This window comes from Dendrobium catenatum, unplaced genomic scaffold (genome assembly GCF_001605985.2).
Source record: "Dendrobium catenatum unplaced genomic scaffold, ASM160598v2 fragScaff_scaffold_948, whole genome shotgun sequence".
NCBI classification, from domain to species: domain Eukaryota; kingdom Viridiplantae; phylum Streptophyta; class Magnoliopsida; order Asparagales; family Orchidaceae; genus Dendrobium; species Dendrobium catenatum.
This window is the reverse complement of record NW_021319410.1, coordinates 257231-277870: the sequence shown is the minus strand read 5'-3', so window position 1 is coordinate 277870 and position 20640 is coordinate 257231. Positions and strand designations below refer to the sequence as shown.

Below are 20640 nucleotides of genomic sequence, written 5' to 3'. Positions count from 1 at the left end.
GTGGTTTTTCCTTTTTTTAGTTTTTCATGTAAAAAAATTTCAGGTGTTTCTCTCTCTCTCAACTATCTATTGGTGTGTTGGAAATACGTACATTGCTAAGACATTATATCTTTTACTCTACTATCGTGTATATTCTAGTCCGCAACAATCCTATTACATGAAGACCAACTTTTTTGCAAAAAAATCATCACATCATTACATACCTTAAGTAGAGAAATTTCTAATGTTGAAAAAGTTAATAAGATATCAAGTTGTTTGCCTGAGTCTTAGGATGCAAAGATGACAGCAATATATGAATCTAAAAATTCAAAAGCCTATTATGTTGATAACCCTCTTGGTTAAAAAGTTAATCAAAGCAATGCCTGTTAGTGACAAAAGAGGAGAGAAGAAAATTGCATTGAAAGCCAACGATTCAGAAAATAGCAACTCTGAAGGAAATGAAAATGAAGATATAACATTAATGACAATTCAAAAAATTCCTAAAGAGCAACCAAAGACGTTACAATAAAAAATGAAGAGATAAAAGCAACAAACTAAATAAGATTTTGAATGACATTGTGTGATATGAATGCAAAAAAACAAGCCTATCAAGTTAGACTGCCCAAATCTAATGAGCCAACCTATGAAAGAAAAAGCTGGGGATAAACAAAGGAGAGCACAAAAATTCTTCTAGGTCAACTCTGCCTTTAGATCACAAAAATTGGAGCCAAGGAAAAATCGCAAATCTATGTCTCACGGAAAAAGATAACAGAAACATCTCTGACAAAGAACAGGTATACGACTTCTCATATGATGAACTACTTTCATTTTCAGAACAATAGCAAACAAGCTATAAAAGTAAATAAAAAGGCAATTCTCTTGTTTAAAGCATGAATATAATATATTAGTAGATGAACACTCACATCTGATTGAAATTTTTACAAGTCTAAAAACTATATGCATACTGTATCAGTTGAGTTACATTCAAGTCTGGAAAAAAAAAAATCAAGAGTGCTGAAAAATAACTTGGAAGAGAAAGCACAAATGCATATTGATTTAGAACTTGCATATAAAATACTAAAAGACAAGATCCTGTATTTATAAGATAACGAGCATGAAGCATATGTAAAATTCGGCATTTATAAAAGTATAAATGAAAGTTTAAGAAAATAATAAAACTAAAAAATAATGCATCAAGATCTGTTCACACATAACCCAGGAGCACCATATACATACTCGTCACATAAGAAAGACCAATCATTATATAGTTTTGCTCATTTATTCACAGGTGTGAGGTGTTTTTCTTGTGAAATATAAGGAAAAATCCGGTAAGTCTGCCGACTTTAGAGTCCAACATAAAACATGGTATATTTGCAGGCCTAAGGCCTAATTAGCACAACATAGCATGACTGCATTAACTCACGCTCTGGGTCCCAAGCTTATTTGGATTCCAAAATGCTCACCTTGATGTACTTCGTAGGTGTGCCTTAACAAAGCGTCCAATAAAGGCAAGTGATATCTGAATAGCGAATGCTCAATACATAAACTGGAGATATAAGCATGTTCATCTCACTGGAGATCAGAAGTGAAGGCAAAGTAACATTTAAATATAACACTACCAGAAAAATAGTGGGGACATGTATCATAAATTGATTTTACTATTAAAAATGTTTTAATTATGAAAGACTTGGAACACAACTTGTTAAGTAAAAGTCAGTTTTGTGATAAAAAATTTGATAATAAGTTTATTCTACTAAATTTCTTTTAATATTAAATTATAAAATTGTGCTAAAAGGTTTAAAAATAAATAATATATGTATGATTTATTTAAATTGTGTTGATAAAAATCATGAGACCTGTTGTTTGAGTGCCACGATAGATGAATCACGTTTATGACATAAGAGATTATGTCATGCAATCATGACTCTGAAAAAAATCACCAATTTTGAACTTATAAGAGGTGTTCCCAAATTAGAATTTATAAAAGAACATCTGCGTGACACGTGTTAGAAAGGAAAACAAGTCAAATCATCATTTCAAACTATTAAGGATATAACAATCACTTAAACATTAGAGGTACTGCATATGAATTTATTTTGGACCTATTAATATAATGAGTCTAGGAAAAAAGTCTTTTGGTTTTGTGATAGTTGATAATTTTTAAGATTTACCTAGGTTAAGTTTTTAGCAAATAAAACTAAGTCATTTGAGAAGTATAGGACTTTTTCAGTTTGGATTCAGCATAAGAAAGGGTGTATTATTTTTACAATTCATAGTATTCATAGCAGATAATTTAAAAATGTGAAATTTAAAGTATTTTGCCAAGTTTTAGGTATCAAGCACAAATTTTCAGCCAGCCCCTAAAACCCACAACAAAATGACATAGTTGAAAGAAGGAATAGGACATTGGTAGACGTTGTTAGGGCTATTATGTTTTGTGAGAATAAAATTCCAAAATATTTTTAGTCTGAAGTAGTGAGCACTGCTTATTATATTTTGAACATAATAAATATAAAGGCAAAGTTAAAAAAGACACCATATGAGTTACTCAAGGATAAAATTGTAAATCTCTCTAATTTGCATGTGTTTTGATGTAAATATTTTGTTTTGAACAATAGAAAAATACATATGAATAAATTTGAGGCAAAAGCAAATGTAGCAGTATTTCTAAGATATTACTCAATGGGAAAGGCGTATAGGATCTTTAACAAGAAAATCTTGATTGTTGAGGAGACAACTCATATTACCTTTGATGAATCTCATAGGGATGTCGAAACTAGAGAAAATGATGATGAAGAAGATGAGAATATCACTCATAGTATTGAGAATATCGAACTAAATTATAGGACTAAAAGATAAGAACTATTACCTAAGGATTGGAGATATGTCAGTAGTCATTCTGGAGATCTCATCATAGGAGAACCTTCATCGGGAGTTAGAACCAGACACGGTATTAGAAAGAAGATTAGTCACGCCAAATTCATTTTTTTTAGAGCCCAGTAGTGTGGACAATGCACTGACAAATAAGTTTTGGAGTATGGCTATGTAAGAGGGATTGAATCAATTTATAAGAATTAATGCTTAGGAGTTATTACAAAGATCTTTTGATCAGTATGCGATAGGAACTAAATGAATTTTTAAGAATAAATTAAATGACACTAAATAACTTGTAAGAAATAAAGTTAAACTAGTTACAAAAGGGTATAATCAAATTCAAGAAAGTTTGACTTTAAAGAAACAATTGCACCTATAATATTATTAGAGGCCATTAGTCTTACTAGCATTCTCATGCTTTAGATAATTTAAATTTAAATTATATCAAATGGATCTAAAAGGTGCATTTCTAAATGGAGTGATAAGAGAAAACTTATATGCTATGATGCACCGACACTTCTCCTCAAAGAGGCATGCAGTGTTTGACACCGTGTCCGACACGACACTCGTCCGACACTCCTCCGACACGTGTCGGACACGCCGAAAACGTGTCTGATTAAAAAAATATTAAAAACTAATTGGACACGCATGTCCGACACACGTATCTTAAATATTTTATAATTTTTTAAAAAATATAATTTCTTATGTTTGGCGAGATTTAAACTAAATTTCTTATTTCCTATCCACAACACCAAATCAACGTCTGCATTTAATACCCATTCATCGAATATTTTCATTTTCATTTCTTTGGCAGTGAAGGTATTTTCATCTCCTCTCTTTTTGTACAATTACAAATATTTCTCTTGTTGAATCAGAGTTGAAAGCATTGATATTCAATGATGATGATATTGAAGGCCAAAAACAAACAACTAAAGCTAATCCTAGTAGTTTAAGCTTGAATGCTTGATGTTGTAGTAAGTGATTATTTGCTTATATTTTTGCGGTTGTATTAGATATTTTATACTAAATATTTTATATTATAAGCTAGACAAGTTATCATGTCATTCATTTATTATTGTTTGTCATTTTTAATATGATATTACATTAATATATATACACTATATAAAAAAATGTATTGCCATGTCCGCGCCGTACCCGTGTCCTATATTTTAAAAAAAAGCCGTGTTCGTGTCGTGTCGTGTCCGTGTCGCCGTGTCCGTGTCCATGCATCATAGCTTATATGTTGAGCAACCATTTGAGTTTGAGAATTCATCATTTCGAAATCATATGTATAAGCTTATGAAAATACTATCCGAAAAAAACAAGCACATAGGGCATAGTATGATAAACTAAACAATCTTTTAATAAATAATTCTTTTGTTAAAAACACTATATACATGATCCTGTTTGTTAAGAAGCTATGAACAAACATATCGATTGTTCAAATCTATCTAGATGATATTTCTTTTTGGATCCACAAATAAAAAGTTATGTGAAGAATTCTCATCTACTATGAGCCATGAATTTGAAAAGAATATGATGAGAGAGCTAACATATTTTTTAGGGTTCAATATTAAGTAAATGATAGATGGAAACTTCCTTAGCCAAACCAAATATCTAAAAGAACATATTAAAAATTTTGACAAGAAATGTTGTAAAAGTACAAACACCCCCATAAGCCCTAATACACAATTAGATAAAGAAAGAACCAAAGGACAAATCGGTTAATTAATAAAATATATAGAGGGATGATAGCATCCTTACTGTACTTAACTACGAGTAGGCCTGATATAATATTTCATATAGGTTTATGTGCACAGTTTCAAGCTGACCTATGGAATTACATTTGATTGCAATTAAGAGAATTTTTAGATACCTCATAGAAATATTAAGTTTGGACATTTGGTATCCTAGGAATAATGCATCTTTTGAATTAGTTGAAAACTCAAATTTAGATTTTACGGACCGCAAGATAGAAAGGGAAAACATCTCAAGAACATGTTAGTTCATTGGTCAATCCTTAGTTTCTTGATTAAGTAAAAAAATTCAAAAGCTCTATTCACAATAGAGGCAGAATACATAGTTACAGAAAGTTGTGTTGCACAAATTATTTAGTTGGAGCAACAACTTCTTGATTTGGATTGAAAGTGAGCACCATTCCCATTATGTGTGATAATACGACTGCGATAAGTATTAGAAAGAATTCAATTTAATACTCACACATTAAGAACATTGACATCAAACTCCATTTCATTAGAGACCACGTCTACGAGAGATCTAAGTATACAATTTATTGACAAGGACAATCAATTGGCAGACATCTTAACAAAATAATTGAGCTATGTGAGATTTAAGTCACTTATGACCAGACTAAGAACTATAGATTTAAGTGCGTAGATCATTAAGGTATGTATGTGTTTTTATCTATGTATTGTATATGTTGTGTGTTTTTATTTGTGATATATGATTCTATTCATTTCTTTATGTTGTACTGTTACTTTTATATTTTGTGCTACAAGTTGTGTGCTTGTTTACAATATAAGTGTTTCCGATCATGACAAAAATACCAAACATTTTACATCATACTGCATAAAACTCAATTTATATTGTATGATACACATAAGATAGCCCAGTTTATAAATACAGAATTGCTATTTTAATTGTTTGGCATGAACATTATTACCTATCATACTATACGAATTATTTCATCGTATTATACGATTCTTTTTTATCCGTCACATGGAGACTCCTCACGACGATCAAAATAGAATATCATAATGTACGACATCCTATCATAATGTATGATTTGATCCTTAACTATACAGTTTTCAATAGGATGAATTGGACTTATTCAATCATTGAGTACAATCTCCCATCATATTGTATGATCAACTCAAGGTTATAGGAAAATAGGCGTTGGTTGCAGTTCACCTCACACTTCTAATTCTAACACTGATACTTCTAGTGTTATTATTTTCCCCTCATTCTCACAGCTAACAAAAGAGATAGACTAGGAGCTTCAGGGCCATGAGTAGATGACAAATTTCAATGCGAAGAGAATGAAGCAACCTATCAGAAATATCGAAATGCTTCCAACATCAACTCCTAATAGCAGATCAATAAATTCTATCATATCATGTACTAGACCTCTTTGTATACACCACCATACAATTCCTTATTTCTCTTGCCTGCCCTTAACAAAACGAGTTGCTCCTTAAATTTTTCTCAAACCTTAGGATCACCACTGATAAGACTACACCATACAGACTTATGTCTGTCAACACCAAATGACCATTACAGAGATAGATTTGCATGACCATCTTCATCTTGTAAATGTCAGCGAAGCACCACACAACCTTGAAATGGCCTTAAATTATAACTGGACCACAATAAATACCACACTTAGAAACTCCTCAGTAAACCAACACCAACCCCTAGTCAGCAACATGGTATTAAATACATGTGTATCTGATACGCTCTTCGACAAAATGTGATTCCCAAAGTCGATGATCGAATTAACATCACTCCCTTACTTTTTATTATCACATACTATTACATGACTGGCACACAGTTCAATACAGCAAATATGCTGATTAAGTACATAGAAAATCTCACCATTGGCAAAAACCTTCAAACCCGTCGGAAGCAGAACCTAGCATAAAAACATCATTATCTATGTTTTAGAAGTCAAATATAACCTCATTTATCCTACACAACCAAACAATCAGCCCTCCTATCTGATAGACCACTCTTTTCATATTATCTATAATGATAAAGGTAGAGAAAAACCTAGTGGAGTTGTTAATTATTTAAAGGAAGAAGTAGAAGAAAGGGCAACACCAACGCAATCCCCTCTTTATGCTTATGGGTACTCCCAGGAAGCTTGTACAAGGCACTTCACTTGACTAGAAATTAAAATAAACACCCACATCGAGCAGTCCACACAAAGGTGGCAGGCATTACAACAACAACACGATGAGGACCAGGCCTGATTTCAGGAACAGTTCTCCACCCATCACTTTTTTCAGCCACCACCTGATCAGAAACTATCATAAAGTATATTTTTTTTACGTTGTATTATACTTTTCTTTATGATTTGTCCTTCCTTTTTGAGATGTCAAAAGGGAAATAGTGTTGGTTGTTCTTGTATTTTTCGTATGTTTGTTTTTTATTTGTTTTTGTTTTCTAATCCTAAGTTAATTTTATGTTCTTTTTTGTGTGTTCTTGTTCTGGTGTTGTTATTCCTATTATGTGTAAATATTTAAAAAAATTTAAAAATTAAAAGTTAATTTAAAATCTCAGCTGTTATCCCATACTACTTCATGGAAGAGTAAATAAAGGTATAGATGGGTAGAACTATGCAATGAATCAATATTAAATTATAAATCTAAATTCCTAATAAATATAAAATTCAAACCAATAACATTTGTCATCATAAAAAATGAAAAGGTTGTTGAAACCGAGCCCAGTCTATTCCTGAGATTTTAATGATTTCAAACATTATTGGATTATTTTGTTATGCTAACATTTCAGTTATGGTAGATACAACATGCAAGAAGCTAAATCAGGAAGAAAAAATGAACTTAATAATTGCTTAAATAAGAATTATCAGATTTATGAAAGGTGTCTTTTTTTTTTTTTTTTTTTTTTTTTTTTTTTTTTTTTTTTTTTTTTGTTGAGTCGCTATATGTCTAGGTGTATGTTGACAAGACAACCAAACACACTCACAGTGGAGATCAAAATTTGACCACTTAATTTATCTAGTGATCTTGATCGTACCGGACAATAAGATATTTTGAGAATATCTGCCCGTGATTCTAAATTTCTAAAAATAGTATTGAAAATTAAACTAAACGTATAGTCCGAATATTAATATAATTTGTCTATTTTTGACTGAAATTAAGTAATCAAATTAGGATCAAATCATGTTTAAATTTTGTACTGTCCGATCTCAATCATATAATACGTACAAACAAAACTTTTGTAGGACCAACAATGGTTTGGCAGGGATGATCCTTGAACTGATTCGATTACTTTAAACTAATTGTATTAAACGATCAATATCGTACAGTCCAATCAAACAGAACTCACATTATGGGAATTCTCTCATAATGAACTAATCAAACATTATGAACCTCTATTCGTATTATACGACCAAAATATTATAAATAAAATTTATTTATTTTTTAAAATAAATAAGTCTACTCATTTTAACCAGACACATGTGAAGCAAGATATTCAACGGAGATGTTTTTTTTCTTTAGAAGGGTCCTTGGAGAAAAGGAGATTGTTCTTTTTCTGTGATAGCTCATACTAATATATTGTGAAGAGAGGGTGAGGTTGAGGAAAAATTCCTTGAGGTGTTCAACGGTTGTGTGAGGGAAATCATATGGTTGTTTTCATCAGTTTGCACCTTTATTCTCCAATATTTGGGTGAAAGATTTTTTACTAGCCGAGGAGACTAAGGGAGTGGTATCTCTACCATTGCGAACAAAAGAAAGGTAATGGCATCTCCGTCGTGCCGGGTGCAAGAGGGAGGCTTTTCAGGAGAGAGAAGCTATGTAAAGGTCATTCTCCGCCTGAAAACAAAGAAGTGCTTTTTCCGCCTTACTGAGTATAGTAGTACGTTTAGTGTTAAATCTCAGGGAGGAATTCGGGGAGTGGACATAAGTTGAGTGAACCATGATAAAAATTCTAGTTTATGTTTCTTTTCATTTCTATAGTTTTTTATTTATTGCATATTTCATTACATAGATATGTGCTTTCAAAAATTGTTGTGGTTACAATCAAGAAAATTTTTCAAAAAAATATTTCATAATTTTTTTATTAAAAAAATTTACTTTGATCTCTTAAAATTAGTTTCCCTTGCTCTTGAAAATAAAATAAAAAAACATATTATAATTACTTTTTGTTTTGAAATTTTATTGGCATTTTTAAAACTACTTTCGCTGCAACATTGTTGGCTGATAATAAACTTTTAAAATAACTTCATCCCCTCTTGATTATGCCAAAGTCACTTTCAAATGACATATAGACAAGGTTTGAGAATAAAAGATAGTTCAATAGCCAATTATAAAACATATACCAAAATTTCAACTTTGAATTTTCCAAATGCTATAGAATTCCTAGCTTGTCATGATCAAACCTAATTATAATGATAAGGAGGTAAAAGTTCACTAAGATGACATCCATAAGTAACATGCCATAGTTTAACTTGGGTACGGTTTTAAGAATATAAGTTTTAGGTAAAAAAACACCTATAGGTGGTGTGTTAAATCTTGAACTAATTATTTTAGCAATGGGCTAAACATGGGATCAATTTTGTTATATGATATTTGTAGACTTTGAATTGGGAAGACACGAATTCATGGACACTATGATTAGTAAAATAGTTCGTATTACCTATTTACAATAAATTAAATAGATACAGAAATCCATAGAAATTGGGGAAGTTTATAAGTTTATTGAATGGTTGGAGAAATGATAATAAGAATGTGGTGGTAATTGCAGAAAATAAAGAGATTGTTAAGTATTTTTAAGTTTGATAGTACTAAAGAAATTATGTATGCAGTTTGCACTTGTGTTTCTTAATGCAGATATGCTACGAGGCCTATCATCACATTCATTAAGGAATTCAAAAGCGTCAAGCAAATATTTAATTGAATCTTGCAGCATCAAGACAAAGGCCAAGGACAATATCACAAATTAAGTCTGTATCAAAATTTAGGTCATTCATCATACAAAACTTTTCATAAAAGCCTATGGAACAACCTATAATCTCTTTAAAACCATGGCAAAATAATTAAGAAGATTAATTTAAGGTCGCTTGATGAATAGATAGGTAATACAAGTCACATAGGTAAAAAATTTCCTAAATTATTTAATTTCATAACCACTAATTATTTGATTTAGCCGGTCTAAATTTTCATATATTTAGAAGGTTTTTATTTTTATTTAATTTTTCTTATTTTCTTTTTTATTTTTTTTTTTAAAGACATGATCAATTTATGCAATAGAATTTTATTAGCTCCTAGAGCATTTCAAATTTACTTAGACTTGAAAATGGCCTATAAAAAAGATCTTATTTTATACTATTATACATCGAATAAAATTTATTTTTATTTATACGAATTTCATGTGAAAATGCTTGATGACTACTATACTTTCCAATGAAGTTTGGTGGTTAATCCTCGAAGGATTTGGTGAGCCCTCAATCTTTTCGCTAATTATTTTACCTCTTTACCTCATTTACATTGCCTCAAGCCCAGCTTATATTAACCCCAAAACACATCCAACATTTTTACAATTTTCTCAAATATTTTCCCACATCTCGGCCTTCAAAATACCTCAACTTCCCAATAAAAAATTTCATAAAAATATCGTAACTTGTTAATAACTATTCTAAAATTCCAATACATTAAAAAATTCTTACTGCAAGCCAACAAATTAAATCTATCGTAACTTGTTAATTTCTAATCTAAAATTCATAAAAATATCATCATTAATGTCTAGCATCCTAAATCGTTAATCAAGAGTTCTTCCTCATTATTTGAAGAAAACCTGACCTTTGATGGCCTAGAAGATTCAGCACAATATTTGTCTAAACACTGAATACCCGTTCACCACACCCAAATAACTCTAAAATCATCACTCTAAAGAGACATCAATCAAGTTACTGCATTCATAATAAAAATGCTATAGACCATATATCATATAAGTATCAAAGTCATGGGCTCCAAAGAAGTTTAAGGTAACTTTGCAATAGATAGAAAATACTTTAAAAAACAATAAAAGTACTTAATTAGTTTCAAAGGTAGAATGACCCAATCCCAATATATTTTAACTAAAAATAAAGAAAATCATTTACAAAGATTATAAATTGATTATAAGAGAAAGTTTGACGATACAACATAGAGTATGGTCATTGATATATATCTTAGGAAAAAATCAATTAAAGGACGAAAATTTCATAAGAAAAGATAGAGGAACTTTAAAGATAAGAAGTAAATATTTCAAGATAGGTAGTTGTGGGAGAAAAAATGGATTTTTATAGCCAAGAACATACTTGTTAGGGGATAGGCTAGTTAGTTCCATTAAAAATTTCAACTAAAAATTTAAGAGAGTTTGAAAATAGATGATATATAAATAACAAAATGGGGAGTGAAAGGATGTAAGAGATTAAAAAAAAAAAGCATGTGCTTCAAGGAAATGAATAAAATCAAATATTACTATTACATACAATAATTACAAGAAATCAAAAAACATTGCAAAGAAGAAGCATTGTAGAGTGACCAATGAGTTCTCAGTTATAGTACAATTACACTAAATATTAACATTAACTCCATATCCTTTAACATTATTTTTGGCAATGCTTATATAGAATAAGAAAAATTAGGTATATTTTATATGCTTTTTACAAATGACATAAATTGAATTGACCTCTACTAAAATAAGTGGATATAAGAACAATGAAGAAAATTTTAATAAAATAATATTCTTAAAGTAGCATGACAAAAATTTCTAATGGCATATGAAATTTTAGTGGGTGTGATATATTACAAATTAGCAACAAAACCATAAAGCCTTTATCACACTCACTACATGGGGTCAGCTACATAAATCATTTTTCTCCATTATGTCCTATTAAGAGTCAAATTCTCATATAAATTTAATAAAAAAAATATCATTTCTAATATTTTATAGACATATCTTTTAAAATCTACCATAACATTTTTTTAACATAGGCAAAATTTAATACATCTACTCTTCTAACAGGGTCATTGGAAGGCTAACATTTTATGTTTCCAAACCATCTAAGGAAACTCTCTCTAATCTTATCCGCCATTAGGACTACTCCAAGCTTTCACGTATATACTCGTCTCACATTTTATCTCTAAGAGTGAAACCACTCATCATCATGTACTATTTGAATCGTATAGTACGCTTAGTATATATTTAGATTATCTTAATTAAATTTTTTAATTAATTAATCCCTACTTTACTCAGATCATACAGGATGATCTTCACAGAAATTAAAACACTTAATTTACCTTCCCAGTGAGTGTGAGCACGGTTGCTAAGCCAGCATACACCTTTTACAAGACTTTTGACTCAAGAAATATAAAAATCAATAAATTAAAATATAGACTCTTGCAAAAACATCAAACATATTCAACCCAGTCTTGTGTCAAGTCTTTTGCACGGTGTACGGTATACCTAAAATGTTTAGTGTGCACAAAACAAATATCCAATAATAATATCAGGAGTACCAAAACAGAAACCCAATAATGTTTGTTATCGTCAAAATCATAAGCTCGCGATCCTGGATTGCAACAGATGATAATGATGATATATTGAAATGGAGATAAAGAGAGATAGAAGGAATGAATATGATATCAAATGTCAATCAAACCTTTAACACATTATGACTTTTCTTTAATGTTTGCATATTATTTCATTATAGTTAAACTTCTATCCACCTCAATTTATTATCTTAATACTTCCATAATAATTAGCAAACAATCTAAGGTCAACAAAGGCAAATAAAATGCATGATCAAACATGCTTATTCAATTGAAAAAACATTAATAATTATGATTGTCAATGACTAAAAAAATGGGTATCAACAATATTTTTAAAATGCTTCAAATGTCATACTAGAATTACTATTAAATTAAACAAGTACATTTATACTTGTAAATACCCATGTAGGCATTTCACAGGTACTCGATAGGTTCCCACTAAGAGACACCACCTGAACAATCACATCTTTCCAGAGGAGCAGACATCATGAGGAAAAGTCGTCGGCCAACAAATTGGTCAGCACTACATAAAATCATAGGAACTCTCTCAGCAAAAAGTTATGACATGAGGACTCTCTTGGATAGGCTGGACAGAGGAGTCTTCATCTTTGACAAGCCAACCAAAAGGACTCGTCCAGACTCACTTGAGCCTTAGATGTCACTCATCTCAACAAGTACCATTCGCCCATGGTCATTATTCATGGTCAAGGCCACTCAACTATCGTTAACATACCTAATCCATGCATTAGAAATGCACACACTTCAAAGGTTGTAGTTGCGATTTCCTAGGTTTAGGTAGTTCTCGGCTCGCGATCACTTCCACCTAGGACTCACCCTTTTGTTTTCAAGAGTTACACTTGTCCCAATGAACTCCCAACCACATCCAAAGGATTCGACTTCACAAACTCATTCTATATATTGGACCCCAAGGACTCGCCCAAAAATTTGATCACAAAGACTTACAGAAAAGACTCACCTTGAGGCCGAGGCCCACACTAAATAGAGCCCCATATCGAAACCAATCAGCTAGACCATGTGTTTATTACATCTTACAATAGGTCACATTATATGTTATATAATTATATTTTGAACTATTTTTTACCTTTTTTAAGTGTAACATTTCCTATAGCCCTCCGAGCCCTATGAATAATGAGTAAAGAAGATTAAATAAAATTCTAGGATAACGTGTTGCATCTGAAATTATTTATCTAGGAGTTAAGATGGCTCTTAGAAGATTAAAAGATGTTGATTATCAAAATGTTCTGGAAAAGATAATAGAAAGACTTAATACTTGGGGATCTCGATCCCTTTCATTGACAGGAAAAATTTGGTTGATTAAACTGCTTTTTCTTCAATTCCTTTATTTATTATGACTCATTCTTTGATCCAAAAGGATATTTTAGATGATATTGACAGATATTGTAGAAACTTTTTATGGCATAAGGAACAAGCAAAACAGGGAATGCATTATATTTCTTGGAATATACTATGTACTCCTATTAATAAAGGTGGTCTTGGAATTCAAGGTGTTGCTGATAGACTGGGGTCGTTAAGGTCTCATATTGCTTGGAACTTCATTCAAAAGAAGAATTCTTTTCTTAGTAAAGTTATTGTGGCAAAATATGGCAATGATATCTGGAAAGAAGAAATGAAGAGATGCACTTCTCCGGATTGGCATATTATAAAAGATGGTGCTCGTTTTCTATAACTCATTATTAGATGGCAAGTTTCCAATGGTGTAAGTATCAATATCACAAATGATATTTGGATTCTTGACAGATGCTTAAATAAATAGCCAACCTCTTGTAATATGACAGATCTTCAAAATAAAAATGTGGCAATTCTTCTTGATAAAAATGGTAGATGGAATCTGCCTTTGTTAAAAAATTATTTTTTAGATGATTTTATTCAGCTTATCAATGAAATCTCTGTTATTTCTGGTTCAGACAGAGATCAACCAGAACTTCTAGTTTCGAATTCAGGCAAATTTGTTACTGTGTTGACTTTTGAGGCTTCAATCATTCAAAATAATGAAGGAACAAACGTTAAATGAATTATGAAATTAAAGTTTACGCCGAAGGATGTTTTATTTTGGTGGAGACTACAAAACAATGCCCTTCCTACTAATCTCTGGTTGAATTATATAAACTTATAGGATACAGTTTTATGTATGAGATCTTGTATGCAAATTGAAGATGTTAATCATATTTCAATTCATTGCAATAAGTTAAATGAAATTTTTGATACGTTTAAGCAATGGGTAATTCAATTAACTAAATTTAACAATTTATCTCATTATGTATATAATTTGGAGAAATTTGCTTCTTCAAACTCTTGAGCTGTCAGAATTTATTTATCTTCTATTTATCATAATTGGAAAGCAAGGAATAATTTTAAGCATGGAGCTAGTGTTCCGTCTCCAGTTATGATTGCAGATAATATTCTTTCTTATTCAATCTAACCTCAATTATTTCCAATTTGCCAGAACTGGGATATTAACAAACATTATGTGTTGTCTAAAATTTGTATTCTCCTACATATTGGATCAAGTTGAATGTTGATGCTTCCCTGATGCAGTCTAACTTGGTGAATATAGCAGGTGTGCTTCGTGACCATAAAGGAAGATTCTTATTAGCATATGGAAAGAAGTTATTTCATTGGGATATTTCTCTTCTCGAATTTATTACTATTTTTTATTTTAAAAAAGTTATTCAAGATTAGATGATTGATAAGAAAGGAATCATCGTTGAATGTGATAATATTAACTTTATCAAGATATTGTGGAATTCAGTTTTGAAAACAAAAGAGCAGAATAAAAGTATTCATAGTTTGGATTTTTCTTTTTAGAAGTTTTTAAAAAAATAATTTTTCATTTTATTTCTAGAAATAACAATAGAGTGGTTGATTCCTTTTCTCATTAAGCACTCTTAGGTGATTTCATTATGTTTTTATTGAGAATGTTCTTCCGTCAAGTTTTATTGACTTGATTAGCAAGGATTGTCATAGGTTAATTATCACATAGTAGTTTGTATATTTTCCTTCTTTGTTTAAAGCTAATTGCATAATTTTCAAAAATTAAAAAGAGAATACATGTTATTAAGGTTGAGTATCAACCATGAACAAATTCAGATATTGATTATAGTGACTAGAAGGTAGACCACTATACCAACGAGGCCATGATGAGAGGACTCGCTCATGCAAGCCGGACTCCTCATTATCTTTGTTGAGCCTCCTAGTAGGACTTGTCCAAACTCACCTAAGTCTGGATGTCGCTAATTTTGATAGGAACATCCACCCACGATCCCAAATCTAGTTATAGGAAACACACACATTTCAACTACCATTTCTTTGATTCAAGCACTCCTCAAATCGTAATTACTTCCACCCATGAGGACTCATCCTTTTGCATCCAAGATTTTAAATCTTGTCCCCATAGACTCGCCATTATGTCCAAAAGATTCACTTTCATAGACTCACTCTATACATTGGACCCTGTGGACTCGCCCATGAAAACTCACATAAATGACTCGCCTCGAGGCTGAGGGTCACATTATATACAAAGGCTGACATGAATGCCAATCAATTAGGCCCCGTGTCTATGATAACCTATAATAAGTCACATCATACGTTATACCTTGTACTATTTTTTAGCTTTCCTGTATCTTTTTTTATAGCCCTTCAAACCTTATAAATAAAGGATAAAGAAATACACTTTAGATCTTTTGGAGATTTTAGATCTTTCTAAATTTTTTCTCTCTCTCAACAACTTTTGAGCTCCCAATAATTCATATAGCTTATTTTTATTTAAAAAAAAAAAAACATAGAGCCCTCGCTCTCCAAATTCACTCATACATCATTAGAACCCCCAATTCTCACCTAAACATTACTTGTTAGTAAGGTCGGATATCATCAAAGGGTCAATTCAAATACAACAGCAATTATAAGAGCAAAAAACAAAAATAGAAGATAATATAAAACTAAAGTACAGTCCTTATTGAGGTTCACTACACACCTCGTCAGGAACCCTAAGGTACTTGATTGTGTTCCCACGTATGTAACACTCAGGCATCCTCCAAAACCTGTCTCCATCCTGCAATCCATCAAAACCAAAAAGAATTATCAAATTAAGATGATGGGGATTTGCATGACTTTAAAAACAAACTGATTACCTTTGAGGTGCAAATGACCTCCCTGAGGTGAATGTTCATCCAAGTATCACAATTCACCAGATGCCCGTTATAAGTTTCCCCGTTCTTCAATTCGACTAGCTGTGCCAGAATGAAATCAGCAACACAAACAAAAACAACATTAAAACACGAAACTGAGAGTGGAAATCAATGATCCTAGAAAACCCTCAATGATCCTAGAAACCCCTGAGGTTCTCACCATAGGATGCCCCAGCGCCGTCTTCAAAAGAGAAAGAGGAAGCTGTAGAAAAAAATACTGGATTAACGAGAAAAAAACGGGCAAATACACAAAACCGATGATAGACCTAAAATCAATACACTAAGCGAAAAAAGTTATAGGGGAAAGCGGCATACCATCTTCTCCGGTTGAGTTGGACTGCACCGTTGGAAACAGCTTATCAAAAAGCGTATAAAAACTCAGATTCCAAGTTCCGGCAAAGAAATCCTGCACGAAGTTCGATTCTCTTGGACCGCAGGATCATAAGAATAAGCGAAACAAAGAAAAACCCTCCCGACCAAAAATCCGGATGTTGATATGTATTTTTTCAACTATGATTCTTTGAAGAGACTGGAAATGAAGCTTAGGTTTTCAGAGTCAATTTTGCGGCTCCACACTAAATTTGTGTTTATAGGCTAAAAATATTCGAAAGTAAAGAAATACATGGGTTGTTTTTACTTTCTGAGAAAAAAATATGGAGAGGTAAATATATTTTTATCTTGAAAAAGCAAGCAGTAAAAGAAAGAGCTCTGCTAGGGTTTCGTCGCAACCCTAGCTTTTGTGCCTCCCTCCGTTTTCGCTCCTCCTCCTTGGTGGGGAGGAGTCCCTCTCCTTCACATGGCTTCCTCCTCCTCTTACCTAAATGATTCACCACCCCCCCCCCACCCCCCCCCCCCCCCCCACCCCCTCCCTGGTTCGGTGGCACGCTCAGCTACTGGCCCATCAACCTCTAGCCCGTCTCCTCTCAATTTCATCTCAAACCTCACTAACCATGACCCGTTAACGAGTAACTTTGTTGTTTCCTTCATCAACCCTCCTGCTAGGGTGCCCTTCTCTGCTGAAGACTTGGACCTTGGCGTGCCAAATTGGAGCCTTTCGCTGGTTGGATACTCGGTTGGCCCTTGTCCGACATACTTGAGTTTGCAAAATGCGATAAAAAAGGTTAGGTCCATCAAAGTTTCAGTTGAACTCTTATCTCTGAATGATGGCTTTTTTGTTTAAATTTTCTTCTCCCGAAGATTTTGAGGTAGCTTGGACAGGTGGCCCGTAGTTCTTCTTCGGGAGTCCGTTCATTCTACAAAAGTGGACTCCAAAATTTAAACCTAAGAAGGATGAATGCAACTCTATACCCATTTGGATTAAGATTGTTGATCTTCTGTTAGCTGTGTGGAATCCCTTGTGCATCTCTAAAATTGTCAGTTTTGTCGATCATCCTCTGGCGGTGGATTCTCTGACGGCGTGAAAAACTCATTTAACTTTTGCCAGTGTTTGTGTTATGGTTAGCAATGAATCTTCTTTTCTGGATGAAATTCCTATTTCAATGGATGATGATGAAATGTCAATAAAAGACTTATACGACTGGAAACTCGTTCCGTGTGCTGGATGTGGATCCCTTATCTACCCCTCTAATCTGTGCCACAAAAACCCTGAGCCCAAACCCCCGCTTAGGCCTCAAAACTGGGGGAGGAGCCCAAACCCCAGGAATGCCTATACAAACCCGCAGCTTCCCCCAAAGACTTCGGCTCTCCTACCCTCATCTATCATCCTTGCCAACGCCAATATACCAACCCCTAATATCAACCCCTATATTGCCACCATCACCATCCCTACTCTCGATCCCTCCTCTGCCAAGGTCACTCCCCCAGATAACCCTCAACCGCTCCCACCTCCCTCTATCCCTATGGTAGATGCTCATATTGAGGACCTAATCCCAAACTTAAATTTTCCTCTTGATGATGTCTTATTATCAGATCAAATTTCTGCCACCTCCGCTGATAATAGCCACACTAACTCCCCTCAAAGTGCTTTTATTTCTTCCTTTGAATGAAGCTAGCAGAATAACAAGGTTTTAACTTCTCCCAACAAATTCTCTATCCTACAGTTGGAGGATCAGTTAGATCACAGTTTACAGGTTGAGTGATCCTCTTCTAGGCCTCAACTTAATGGCATCGCTGACATGGTTCATTCTAAAAAATCCTAACCTGCTAAGTCCACTAGAGCCAAAGGTGTCAAGAAAGCACACCACCCCTCAAAGTCTAAATGATTCTGCCTTCTATTGGCTTCTAGAACATTCGTGGTTTTAATAAACCTGAAAAAGTTCTAGCTAGTAAGAACTTGGTTGCCTCTTATCATCTTGACATGATTTGCATCCTTGAAGCTAAAGTTTCTCCTTCCTCCCTCACTAGCCCTTGGTTCATCAATACCCATCAAATCTTCTCCAATGAGCATAGTTGTAACAATTTCAACTCCTCTTCCCCTGGGAGGATCTAGCTAAAGTGGAACTCCTCTTCTATCACCTTTAACCCAATTCTCTCTAATTCCCAATTGATCCATGGTACTCTCCTTTTCGGAGCTTCCCCTCCCATCCTTATTTCTGTTGTTTATGCTACAAATTCCCCTACTGATAGAGTCCCTATGTGGCACCATCTATTGGCTCTAGCTGACTCTATCTCCTCCCCTTGGATTGTTATGGGAGATTTCAATTGCTTTTGAGATCCTAAAGAAAAGTCGGGTAGTGTCCCGACGCATTATAGCATAATGGGAGAATCGAATGGTTGGGTGTTTTAAAGTCAACTAGTTTGAGATATACTTGGTTCAATGGGCGTGTGGATGACCATATCCATATTAAGTAGGACAAAAAAAATCAAAAGTGGCTTGATAGCTTTCCTTTTTCCTACTACAATGTGGTCCCTCCTAATTGCTTGGACCACTCTCCTTTACTACTTAAATCTGATGATAATTCATTATATGTTAGCAGATTCCATTTTACAAATTTTTGGATCAAGATGGATGGATTTTGGGATGCTTTATCTACGCTTTTGCCGCTCATCATGATGGTAGTCCTATTTCAAATCTTTATGGCAAGCTTACGGCTCTCAAGTTGCAATTAAAAATGAAGAATTGGGCTCATGATCACTTCATCAAATCTAGACTATTGGATCTTTGCCATAAGAAAAAGGATTGTTTGGATCTCATTCAATGCAACCCTCTAGATTACCACCTAAATGCATCCCTAAAGGATATTAATGCCAACATCTCTATTTTGCATGGGGCTTGGAGTTCCTGGATCAATCAATGGGCTAAGGCAAAGTGGCTACATAATGGGGATGATGATTTGGGGTTTCTGTATGCCCACATTAAAACTAGAGCCAATTCTTCTAGATCAAAGAAATTTCTACTAATGAGGGTCATTTCTCCTCCCCTCCTGAGATTGCTAAGGCCATTATAGAGCATTTCATAAAACTTTATAATCCTCTGAAACAAATTGATATCCCTGAGCTCTCTTTTTCTTATGTTGACTCTATCCCTACCCATCTTATTGCTCCTTTAGTTGTCCCTATCACCGACACTGAGATTAAATAAGTGGTTTTTGCTCTGCTTCTTCTCCAGGGTTGGACTGTTTCACTTTGAAGTTCTACAAGGGATCTTGGGAGGTCATTGGACACTACGTGATTAATGATGTTAAAATTTCTTCTCTGTTGGTCATTTCCCTATATGTGCTAAAGCCACTACTATCACCCTCATTCCCAAGTACCATCATGCTACCAACATCTCTGACTACCGGATGATTTCGCTTTGTAATGTCTTTTATAAGATCATTGCAAAGATTCTTGAAAATCATTTGAGAAGCATCATGCCTCACATTATTCATAAAAGCAAAGCTGGGTTCATCCCTAAAAGAATTTCCATGGACAACATCATTTTAGCTAATGAGATTTTAAATGACTTTAACGGATATTCCTCCATGAAGTTCTGCTATGCTAAATTGGACATTCGCAAAGCTTTTGACTCTGTCTCTTAGGATTTTCTCATCTCCAGATTGTGGGTGAAAGGCTTCCCGGATAGGTTCATTTCATGGATTAAGAGTTGAGTTTATGATGTCCCATTCTCTGTTTGTATCAATGGTGCTCTTGAGGGATTTTTCACTTCCACTATCGGTTTGAGACAAGGTTGCCCCTTGTTCCCTCTTTTATTTGCTATTGTCATGGATGCTTTTTCCTGTCTTTGGATGCTAGGCCATTTATGGGTATTCCTTCTGCCTCTACTTCCCTTAACCACCTTTTATATACGGATGATGTGT

The 20640-nt window shown here is 33.3% G+C and overlaps 1 protein-coding gene across 1 annotated transcript in view; it reads right to left on the bottom strand.

Annotated features, from left to right (window-relative positions):
- LOC110094288 (probable U6 snRNA-associated Sm-like protein LSm4) overlaps positions 1-16949 on the bottom strand; it is a 45445-nt gene extending 28496 nt beyond the window's left edge. Inside the window, exons 1-4 of the mRNA XM_020819482.2 lie at positions 16697-16949; positions 16542-16583; positions 16325-16423; positions 16168-16245 (exon numbers count right to left, since the gene is read on the bottom strand). Coding sequence (XP_020675141.1) covers positions 16168-16245; positions 16325-16423; positions 16542-16583; positions 16697-16699 — 222 coding nt within the window. The 5' untranslated portion in view covers positions 16700-16949. The remainder of the gene's footprint in view (positions 1-16167; positions 16246-16324; positions 16424-16541; positions 16584-16696) is intronic.
- Between the last annotated feature and the right edge of the window lie 3691 nt (positions 16950-20640).